Source organism: Drosophila erecta, unplaced genomic scaffold (genome assembly GCF_003286155.1).
Source record: "Drosophila erecta strain 14021-0224.00,06,07 unplaced genomic scaffold, DereRS2 tig00000092-arrow-pilon, whole genome shotgun sequence".
In the NCBI taxonomy this organism is placed as follows: Eukaryota; Metazoa; Arthropoda; class Insecta; order Diptera; family Drosophilidae; genus Drosophila; species Drosophila erecta.
In genome coordinates, this window is record NW_020825207.1 from 2,646,458 (window position 1) to 2,658,706 (window position 12,249).

Consider the following 12,249-nt stretch of genomic DNA (forward strand, 5'->3'; position numbering starts at 1 on the left):
TGCGGCTGCAGCACAAACACACTTGCAAAAGTTTAATAATATGAATAAATGGAAAATGGTAAAGCATACGAGTATTTGAGGTATGATTTAGTTTGTACACTATCTGCGTTCTGGTAAATTAATGCTGTTTGAGCTATCTTGTTGACAAACTTAAAAATATTTAGGCCGTAGATTAGAGCTGTACCCGCTAAATGACGTTTTCTTAGGTAAAGTTGTCTACAAGTATGCAGTAGTGATATCTAATGGCTCTTCTGTTTGATTGACCTTTGAACCGCTGAGTCCAATTTGCTGCCAAATTGATGACCAATTTTGTTGATATTTCTCGCTTGCTCACGTCTTAGAATTGGTCGAATACAAGTTATGGTCTTATGGTTTTAAAACTCAGTGAATTCACAATATATAGAAATAAAGTCATTACCATCTGGGGCTGAGGGTCTCCCCCAAAAGGAAAACCAATTAAAATTATTTGTGGCGTCAAAGGCAAATGGCATAGAATGCGGCGAGGCGAGGCAAAATGGAAACGAAACGAAAGGAAACGAAAGGAACAGGACAGAGCATAGCAGCACAGAAATAAAATGAAATGAAATGAAATGGAGAGATGTGAATGGGCCCTCAGCTTCCTCGTAAATAATGCGGGCATTAGAAGTCTCTGGTAGGCCCCACCACCCACTATTCCAGCCCCAAAAAAAACCCATCCTCCAACCAGTTTCAGTTTTTGAGCCAACTTCATGTCGGTCCATTGCAGCGGGGCATAAAAATGTTAATTTATGTTCGCTGCGCCTCAGTTTGCATACTTTTTTTAATGCCACTGGTGCTCCTTTTCGTTTTGGGGAACATTTTCGTTGAACACATAAAAAAGATTTCTGTGCTCATCGTATTTTTTTTTTGCATTTTTTTCCCTAATTTTTTGTTTGCTGTTTTCGGCAGATAAACTGTTTTTGTGCTGTTGCCACTGCTGCTTTGAATGAAACGTGACCGTGCCCCGAAAAATGCGAAACAGTTGCCAGTTGGCCGGTTTTTCACATTTCGCCCAATTCATATCCAGAGCCAGTTCCAGAGCGCTGTATGGAGATGAATTTCACTGCAGCACAATTAACAAGCTGGCATTAATGTGGAAAAAGCAAAAAAGGATTCCGCCGATTTCATACGATTCTCGGGGGGAAGATTGCAAGGCATGCGTGCGTGAACATTTAATTAAAGCGACTTATTAAGTATGTAAATTTCCGCAAATGATTAATTTGCATATTTATGAGACTAAAATGAGCAGGATAGGGTGTGTGTCTGACAACTAAAACAAAGCCAAGAGCACAGGACAGCACTGAACAGAACAGAACAAAACAGAACAGAACAGAACAGAACAGAACAGAAGACGTCGGCAACTGTCAATAATAATCAGGCAGGATCTTGAAGGGGAGCGAAATGATGGGGGTTGGGATGGTATGGGAAGGTATGGGATGGGATGGGATGCGACGGGCAAAACAACGACGGCTGTAATAACAATTTCAAATTGAAATTATGAATTTAACATGACAGCCAACGATGCGCGCAAGTTTTATGGCTTTTAACTGCAGCTTAAGGAGTTTACTTACGCTGGCTAATTATGCGTAAGACGAAACGCGACAAACGTCAAGAAAAGCTTCATTTCAGGGGGGAATTCTCGTTGGAGATTGCTTTGTAACGCTGCCGAGAATCAGGCAATTAATTCCACAGCTCCTAGCTTTAAAGAAAATTGTAAAATCAATAATTTGATCGGGTTACAAAACTGGAAGCAATTAATTATGGCACTTTAGAGCACCTGCACTAAAGTGCTTTCAAATTGATTTTTGTCAACTTTTTTTTGCAAAGTTATCAATCACCTGTGGGGACAGTTTTAGTTTTTCAACCCGTGTACTTTGCTATTTCGGCCCCAACCTCTCCGCTGACCACTAATTAATCATAGAGCAATGGCAACGCACTTGTGCTACACACCGCGTCGTATTCCAATTAAGTGCATTTCTTCGTTTTCACCTGGGTATTTGCACGTGTACACTGAGCAAAGGGCTTAGTGCTAAACTGACAACTTTCAAAAATGGATCGATAATCAACTCTGTGTTCGATCTCGAAATTTGGTTGAGAAAAAGTAACGATATCAATGAAAATTTTCAAAAATAATTATCTGTAGACGAAACGAATTTGGCCAAACTCGAGCGCAATTTTTTCAGTGTCGGAGTGAGCTGCGACGTGCTCCAATTAGCGTGGATGGCCACGTTGGAGCCTTCTCAGCATCTCCATCTCTCCCATCAGCCACTGAAAAGCAGGTTCTCAACGCCCTGGCCCTTTCGCCCAGTTTGCCCACGTCTGTGCCAAAAATTGCGGACCCGTGAAATACACACACAAAAACACACGCACACACACACACAACACACACACACCTGAAAGCGTTGCCGCTTTTCGTGTCAATCAATGGCTATAAGGAAAACAGCAACAACTGGCTCTTTTTGATGCTCCTGTTGGCCTCTAATTCTTATTGGACGTCACACTCGACAGCATTTCACATTTTCCTATAGCAGTTTTTCCCCATTTTCGCACTTTAAGCCTCTTACGCAACCTTTCACTCTGTCTGTCTGCCTGTTTATGTGTGTGTGTGTGTGGGTGTGGGGCTGCCTAATTAAAATTCGCCCAACCTCATTTTCCGGTTGCCCTCCATCGGCCCCGTCATCATTCTGCAATTCTGTGAAAGTCAACAATTTTTAATTTGCCAAACAAACTGTATATAATTAATTAAAGTTTAACGTGGGCGTGACAAATGAAAAAGTAGCCTTATAAGTGCCCAAGTGGCTCGCAATCTCGCAACCTTGCTACCAGGCTCCCACCATCTTTCAACAATGCTCCCGTTCTGTTGTAACCCGCTTTTGCATTCTCATTTGGTTTTAATATGCAAAGTCAACAACATTCTGTGTCAGCCAAAGGGCAAAATCAACACAACTGCGCTGCACAAGGAGTGCCACACAAGGAAGGCAGTTGGGGCTGGACGAACCAGAATCGGTTGACTGCCCAGTGGCCGCATTAGCCAAAGGAGACGAAACGAGGCTCCGGAGGACGGATGTCAACTGGCCAACTGACCACTCTAATGGACCATTCTCGGTGTGTGCACTCAGCGAAACAATTCCACATGGTATCCACTTCTATTTATATGCATATGCATATGTAGCTACATATATGGTATGCATCGTGGAAATCCTTTTCATTGGATTGAAAATCGATGTGTTTTTCATCTTCTTTATGTGGTGGCGGTATGGGTGATTTTATTTGATGATTTAGTTAACGTCCACAAGAATCTCATTTTTATCTCTTTGACTGAAAAGAAACAAATCTGACGCATGCAATGGTTAGATACAATTTCTGGCAGCTTATAACACTAAATGATACAAACATAATATAAATAATTCTCTGTGTGCGTGGGTGTGTGTAGATCGACTAGAAACATGTGTGAAGGAATGTGGTAAGATGCAATTGGCTAATAATAGATGCCAGCAGTAACTTTCAAGTTGCGTTGACAAGTGAATTTTCGCACAATACGTTTAGGTGAAAATTGGGATGAGCAGATTCCTCCAGCATTCCTGGTATTCGCTTCTATATAATCAAACATAGGTTTTAGATTTAATTATTATTCTTTTTGTAGCTTGCATTTTCATGGCTCTTGCAAGTGTACTAAAGTAATTAAAAATGCTTTAAATAAAACGCCATTCTGATTTATTCTGATGATAAGGTAAGGTAAAAGCGATGTTGAAGCTGCAGAAAACGGGCTTAAAGGTTAAACTGAACTAAATTGAATTTGGTGAGCTCTTGACTGATTGTGTCTTGCACTTAACTAGAAATATTGATGTTTATTTTGTCAGTTCAACCTGCAGTTGCTCGCTAGTTGAGCCCAATATTAATGAAGCAGTGCCAAGTCACTTCTGAGATCCTTGAGATAGCAACGTGCATTTCGTTAACGCCTTTTCCTGCTCAATTGCTCTGAATTGAAAATTGAATTTACCGCAATATTTGCTTAATCTCGCATCCAAACTCACTTACGAAAATGGCAAATCCAATTGCCTATGAGTGTGGCTGTGTGTGCATCTGTTGGGTGGCCATAACGTACGCGTATGCGTTTGGTTTTGTGTTCGTGCCATTGACAGTTTGTCGTCAATCAGTTGGCGTTGTCATGGTTGTTGTTGCCTTTTTGCTGGTGAGTCCCCAGCGATGCACCCACAAATGTGAGTGTGTGAGTGCATGAGTGTGTAATCGCATCAGTATCTGTATCTGTGTCTGTGCCTGTATCTGTATCTGTGCCTGTGTCTGTATCTTCGACTGCATTATGACAAAGACAATATGTAAATATGCGTTTAATTGGTTTGTAATTATTATTGCTGCGGCTGTTGTTCTGTCGCTGTTGATTTCGAGTGGTTGTAGGTGTGTCAACCGCCTCAATGTTTGTTTTATAATTTGCGCATTAATTGCACTTAGCTAAATGCGGCCAGATTCGCCGCAAAATTGAAATAAACAAGTGTCGAACAACAACACATCAGTAATAGAGGAAAAATATACATTTTAATATAAATGCATAATGCATATAGATGAGGTACTTAAGATTTTAGCGAATTGCCATCAACTGAATGGTCAATAAATAATTATGGTTTCAGAAGCTCACTCGATGAGATATTTTTAATAGCAATAAACGCGTCATATTTTTTCTTTAATAATCGCCTGAAGTGGATAATTAATGTTTAAATTATTATATAATATCAAAAAATAAACCACCTCTCAAAGTTTATCGATAATTTCAGCGATAATTAATGGTACAACCATGTTCCACTGGAAATCGTGGGGTGCATACTTTTTCGAAAGCTCGTTACGCAGTTTCGGTCATTAATTTCTCCCCACGCGCTTACACATAAATTTGCAATTAAATGGCACACAGTGGCTCAGAAGCGATGGAAAAATCGTTGCCTACTTCTACGGGCACTTATCAACTTCGGTTTTTTGGCTCAGATCCCCTGATTCGTTGTGCGACATTTGCCGTTTTGCGTTTGCCATTTGCCATTTGAATTTGTTTTGCGGTCGACGTGAGGCTCGTAAAAAGCAAGAACGCATAAAATGCAAAATGGCAAAAGCTGCGTAAAATTGAGCTCCATACGGAGGGGAAAACAAATCAAAATCACGTGCAGTTGAAAGTTTGAAACTCGGAAAACACACAGATGTGTGTCTAGATAGAGAGCAGAAAATTGTGTGACGCACCACAGCTTGGGACTCTTTCGTTGGCCTCGATGCAATCACAATAAAAACCGCACGCATACGCACAATTTTCATTATAATAAAACTGCGCATAAATATCTAAATGAGCAATAAAAGTGTTTTATGTGCAATGCGACGGCGACGATTCTACGACATCGACATCGACATCTCGACACCGCCGATGATGTGGGAGAAAGGCATAAAAGCAGCAGCTGCTGGATTCAAAGTGAAAGGATATGAAAGATAGCAAAGGACCCTAGCATACACACACACACAAAAACACTACTGTGATTGGCAGACGGTTCCCAGATATCGAAAAACGAGAACACAAAACTTGACCTTACTCCAACTTTGCCTCTGACACTTTTCACTCGATATGCGCTCCGAAATTTACTACAAATATTTGATTTCACATTAGGGTGGCCCTGAGTTTAAAACGAAAGGCAGAAATCGAATTTTTAATGAACTCTTGACTTTGAGAGGTAATTTAGATTAAGTTCAATTTCAAAAATAATCTTGGAAATGTTCTGCTTTCATTTTGTCGCCTGCTGAGTCAACCCTTACGTATTTTCATGAAAATACAAAAAAAAAAAAAACGAAACCCACAAGTGCCGTAAAGTTTTTAAAAGCAATGACAGTCAGAGCAAACTGACAGAGTCAGTTTGCGTATCGATGAATATACTGGGGCATTACATGTGTCTGAATTATTTAAGAGCAAATGCGTGTCCGTCGTGTGTGCGACACTATAATAAAAACAAAATATTAAAATGACTGAAAATGTTTTCTTTGAGCTTATAAATTTATACTCGTATGTATATATGAATATATGCTTTCATACTCATGCCGAAAACGATAAAATGCCACTCGAATTATTAAAAGGCAAATTGACAGGCCAACGATAAAATGTATGCCAGCGGACGTCATTCCAAATGATATAAAAAAGTCATGTGTGAATTACTTTGGGAGCACTTTTAAGGATCCTTAAATATTTGCACATTTGCCTAAAGTGCAATGGCAAACATGAAGCACCCCTTAAATGCTATTAACGCATTCCTTTGTGAATACTTACGCCGGATGCTTTATCAGTTAACATTTTTGCCAACGCTTAATTTCCCAGCATGCGAAGTAAATTGCCGGGCGGTTGATTAATGCATTTCATGGACAGGTGCCTTGCAGCAGCCCCAAATGAAACAGATTACTTAATAAGTGCACAGCCGACTGGGCGTATACGCAATGTTAATGAAATTTCACCCATGTGCGTGTGTGTGCGGCCGGGAAAAATGTTAATTTGCATTGCAATAAGAAACTTGTAAGCTCGCAAGCAAACTGCACAACAATGCCAACAAATTGAGATGTCAGGGGGTGGCAGTGGAAGTGAAGGAGCGAAGGATGTGTTCTATAAAAACAATTTGCTCTTTGTGCGGAGCGAACGATGCGAGGGAATGTGTGTGCCGGTGGACACACTGCTGCGAGGCGCGCTAAAAAACTGAGAAGAAAATGCTGGCCTGTGGCAGTCGTCATAGGCAGTGCGACCTGTCAGTTGCAGGCGGCCTGTTGTCGCAGTTGTTGTTGCCCGGCGGGCATGTAAAAATATGGCACACGTTGCGTATACGCCACATACACGTACGTAGCCGAGCGAGCAAGCAAATATACACACCGCGAAAAGTGGCATGCATTAATTACTATTTTTGAATTGCATACTTTTCACATACATGTATTGCAGTGAAAATTTGAATTTTTTTAGATAAATAAAATCTTTAAGCTGTTTTTGTTGTGTCGGTATGGAGGAGAATTACACGAAGCCTGTAATTTTTCACCGTGCAAGCACAGCAGAGATGTGAAAAATGTTGGCAGCTCCGAGGAAAATTGAGAAACTGACGGGGGAACGAGCCTAGAGAATGAAAATGGAAAACAGGAGCAGCAGCAGCAGCAGCAGAAGAGGAAATGTCGTGAGTGAATGAGTCTGTTTTGGGGGAGTGTGTTTGTGTGTGTGTGGTATGTGTGTGCTGTGCTGGTACGTGTATGTGTGCAAGTGAGTGCGTGTATGCTTAAGTGTGCATGTGTTTGCGTGTTTGCGGAGAGGCACGGGGGCAAGGTGGGGATGTAGGTGGGCCAACGACATGAGCCGTGACGTTAGGCTCATTTATTTATTATTTCCTCAGATTGAAGCACTATCAATAACCAAGTGCAAACAAGGCGAGAAGAAAGAACCACACACACACACGCACACCGATTTTTTGTGGGGAGCAGCTGGCTGGGGAGCGTATTTTGGGGTTTGGTTTTATCAACTTTACAGCCTCGCTGTATGGGCTTGTTTATAGATCCATTCCCGAAAATCCTGAGAGCATCTGGATGCGCATACTCGTAAATATGGTTACTCACTTTACAACTTGATTGAGTTCCGTTTGCTTAAGGTTCAATATGCCCGGTTTCCTTTTAAATTTGTCTTATGGCTTTTATTAATTGGATTTCGTTCATTGGCAACGACGAATTTAAGCCCGATTTGTGCAGCAGAGTAAACTTAAACTAAAAGTACGCTGCTATATAACAAATTTATCATTCTGCACTGCTGCCATACAATGCAAGCGGAAATAAATTGAGGATAACGCTCATTTACATTTCGGAGATGCCATCTCCGGATTTCGCCTTTTAAGCTAGGTAATTTTCAGCGCAAGCCGTTTTTTGTTATCCCAGTGAATAGTAAACTGTTTGCATAAATCAAAACTCTTTACATTTTCTCGCCCGGCCCTCGCACAGCGTTCATAGTACAGCGTTTCCCATGTGTGCCATTCATTTGGCTGTGCACTCACTTTTTGTCATATTTTTTTGGATGGCCAGAATCATGATTTAGTGCCGCCACTAGCCGCTGTTCGGGTTGGTCTGGGCCTAATGATGTCAATCGGCGCGTGCCCTGGCTTTAAACTGAGGCCGCATGTTTGCCAAGTTTATCTGGGCTGAAAAAAGTCGGGGGCACACTCATCATAAATGTGAATGAGATGCGAGCAGGGGGTCTGTGGAGCGAAAGGTAACATGGAAAAGCAATTGCAGGGCCAGGGACGCATGTTCCATGACCCATCTCCAAAAAAGGTTCACAAGTGCGCTGATATGCAGGGAGATGCTTGCCAAAAAATTACACGGACCATTGGTCAGCACAGCAGCAACAACACAAATGGGCCACCAGCATCATGGCCCGCAGCAACCCTTAAACAACCTGCTCCCCTCGTGCCACAGCCCCGCCCACTCTACCGCCCACACACACACACTCGTATATTCAAAGAGACAGAAAACAAAAAAAAAACACCTTTGATGTATGTAATTTTGTTACCATTTTTTATGCCTCCCATTTCGATGTGTTGTTTCGTACACTTTTTGGCCATAATGTTGAGCGGTAATGTGTGTGCGCCAATACGACTGGGGTCAAAGTAATAGCCAAATACGACATGGGTTCCTCAAAATACATTTGCTTAAGGAATTTGCACATTTATCGTACACTTACACAGTTGTCAATATGGCTTTTGCGTATGAAAACCTTTAACTATTTTCCGTAACTACGTCATTACTTCGCTCAATGTCTGGCATTAGGTAAAACTCATTGTGAATTGGCGTAAGATGTTAATTTTGTAAAACCATTTGCACTACCACTAATATTTTGACCCCGGCTGTTTCTCTGTGTGTGTGAGCCCCTTTGCCAGTGTGTGTGACACAGAAAGCCAGTTGTGCGAGGTGCGAAGCTGTGACGTAAGCAGAGAGCCAAAGCAGCGCAGCACTGGCCATCAAATTGGGTTACCCCAAAAAAAAAAAAAAAAAGACGGACGAGGAAAGGGGAGCATTTTTTCAGTGGCTTCTGCCGCCACAAGGGAAATGAGATTTGCGCCTCAGAGCAGCGTGTCAGTTTCAAAAGCGGAGGAAAAATAAGGTATCGCAAGTAGCGACGTTAGCTGGGGAACTGGATATCAGACTGGGCTACATTTATAAACGAAAAGTCCTAGTGATTGATTTCAAAGTCGGATAGCGTTTGAAATTCATATAGGCCATAAACACTTTAAACGACTTTTGCAATTTCAGCCAACTAATTGGCCATCAAGAGAAAAGAAAGTTGAGAACTTTGTCGTTCGGAGGAAACTTTAGACTAAGATGAAGTTGTTCATTGACTTTGTGGCATAGAAAGGCCAGGAATGCACTGCAGACTAATTGAATTACTGCAAAAACAGTCATCCACTTAAGTGTGTCGTGCAGTCATCGAATAATTATCTGGCAATAGACAATCCTCAGCAGTAGACGGACTTTGACCTTCACTCCCAAGGAGCAGCAGCTTAATTAGATCGAACCAAATTCCGAGCGCACAGTTCGCCTAATAAGTATTCGTTCGGCGACAGCAGAAGCGCCGGCGATTGGCACAATTCCCACAAGCTGACAAACTCATCAAAAATTTCACAGCCACTTGGGAAGGCAGAAAAGCGCAAAATTTTTATTGTGTTTTCATTAGAGGCGCGCAAATGGTCACAAGGATGCACTAAAAACAAAGATCGAAAGTATTCCACTTGGTATACTTAGAAAAAGGCAAAGCATTTACATAAGATTATATAAAAATAAACTTATCTCAATTTTAAGGACTTTCACAAGTTTTTTTTTTTTTTTATTTTAAATCATATTTGTTCGTTGTCTACCTACAACATAAATATGTTTTATTTCTTAGGCTGACAACTTTGGTACAGTTTTTCTGAGTGCATTGAGTGAAGCAAAGCAAGCCACCGACGCCTAGGACATTTTTAAGGGGCGTGACCGGACGGTGGACGATGGGCGTGTGGGTGTGAGTGAGGGTGTGGGTGTGGAAACTTTGAACAACTTTGGCCAAACACCCAGACACGCGCGAGAATTGCGCCAAAGGAACTCTGAGCCAAGAAGGACCGCGCAAAGGAACCTAATGAACAAATGAACAACGGACAGATATGTATCTGCGTTTGCATATAGACACGGTGTACATAGTTACGTACAGATGGCCGAATACTTCTGCTGTGGGGGTGGGGTTGGAAAAATACTTTAATCTCAAGGGCACGTTTCCGGAAATAAATAAATAAAGCTCCAAGGCAGAAGGAAAGACAAGGCGAAATGTTCTTCTGCTCAAAAAAGCAGAAACTGAGAAGAAAAGCTCATCGGCATAGAAACTCTTGACGTGAGCTTGGGAAAAGAAATTCTTTTAAATTTTAATGATACAAAATATTTGCACAATTCCTCGTGCCCATAAATTTTCATATTTTGCACAGACCATTTTCAACATCTCGAATTTTTGTTTTTTTTTTTGTTTTGCGGTCCGCCTCTTGACTTTTAATTAATAATTTAAAAGCCTCAGCCCAAGGAGGGGAATCAAAATTCATCTCTGATGAATTAAAAATTCAATTTACCAAAAAAATTACAAAAGTAGGAAAACTTGCCTTTAAATTCGACTACATTTAGAAATTATGCGGGTGCGACTTTTTTGAGTAAAAATAATTGTAAACATGGCCGAAGTAAATGTTTGCTTGATGCTAATTATAATTAGTTAAACGGTTAAAAAATTGAAGGAAAGCTAACTCGATTTGTTAATTATACAGAGTGGCAATGAAAAACTCAATTTGGTGCGAGGTCCAGCAGAGTCTGTAATTAAAAAGAGAACTTTTTGTTTTCCCAAGTCATCGATAAATCAAAGTGAAACAAGAGCCGAAGCCAGCTTTTCCTCTAATTCTGCTTATCCACAGAACCAAATCGCAGCTCGACAGCTGACGACAGCTGATTGATGATCCGCAAAATTACAAATTACACACAAATGCTATCCGAGCCTGGAATTTGGCAGATAAAAATCGTAGACCCAATTCACTTAAGGCGTTGCACCTTATTTGTTTTCGCCCAAGCGAATGAAATTGATTGATTATGTTTCATTACAGCAATAAATAGGGCCGCAATTAAAACAGGAATCAATAAAATAAATGTGCTCATAATGACAAAGTTTTAGCATGCGAGTTGGGTTCCATGTTTGCAAGAGGCGACCAAAAGGTCATCAGATTGGCTCCCATCGTGGGAAATTGAACAGCAGTTGCTACGCACATTACTTCCTACTCCTGGCAGAGCAAACAGTGAAAATGCTTTTGAGGAATATCAAATTTCCGCTCCCATAGAACGCAGCTTGCGATGCCTGTCAAAAGGCGGTGAAAATGGCCAGAAAAGAGTCTGGTAAATGGGGTATTTCATAGATGATATGAATCTTGAAAGTTACTTTCTTACTTGTAACTAAAACTCATTATCGGCCATCGTATTTTGTGCATTTCAAGAAGAAGTACGAGTATCTTAAAATCGAAATCATTTAGGGCACGCTATAAATATTATATACTTTAAAGAAAATGTCTTGGTAGTAATTAGAATTTGTTCATATGGCATTACATATTGTAATCGTAGGTATGTGGCTCGAATTCGTAACGCTTTAGGCGCTCGTAGTACTGGCCAAAGAAAAATCCTTCCAGCTGATAGGTCTTGTAGACGCGGTAATGTCCTTCGCTCAAGTACCGATTGTTGAACGCCCATATGCAATGGTTGGGAAAGGCGAATATGAAGCTCTCCCTGCCCCTGGAGTCCATGTCACATGGGGTGTGCTTCGTGTGCAGGTCCATGGGCATTTCAGGGATCTGTGCTGCGGCACGCCTTATGTGCTTAGGTTTTATATTTGGAGCAACGTTCCCAGTTCTGGCTACTGATCCTATCGACTGCATCAAGTCCACTGATCTGGCTGCTATTTCTACCGGGATCTTCGGTTTGCAAGTGCTTAGTATGACACCAGGCTAACTATGGTCATTTCACTCACCAGGATTCCGCATAAAACGAACAAAAATATGGAATACTTGACTAACTGCATTCTGGATTTTGTGGTGTGTTGTGTATAGATTTTGTAAATTATGTAAGTGATTTCTAGAGCAAGGCCACCTTTCAAAGGATTATTCATTTAGGTAGCTGGGTCATTGCATT

At 41.1% G+C, this 12,249-nt stretch overlaps 2 protein-coding genes across 3 annotated transcripts in view; one reads left to right on the forward strand and one right to left on the reverse strand.

The window, feature by feature from the left end:
- LOC6547364 overlaps positions 1-12,249 on the forward strand; it is a 59,007-nt gene that overhangs the window by 2,001 nt on the left and 44,757 nt on the right. The window lies entirely within an intron of this gene.
- Positions 11,561-12,111, reverse strand: LOC6547339. The gene is made up of 2 exons (XM_026980769.1): positions 12,089-12,111; positions 11,561-12,022 (listed from the first exon to the last, which is right to left on the reverse strand). The coding sequence occupies exons 1-2, from the start codon at positions 12,099-12,101 to the stop codon at positions 11,667-11,669; spliced, it is 369 nt and encodes a 122-aa protein (XP_026836570.1). The 5' UTR covers positions 12,102-12,111; the 3' UTR covers positions 11,561-11,666.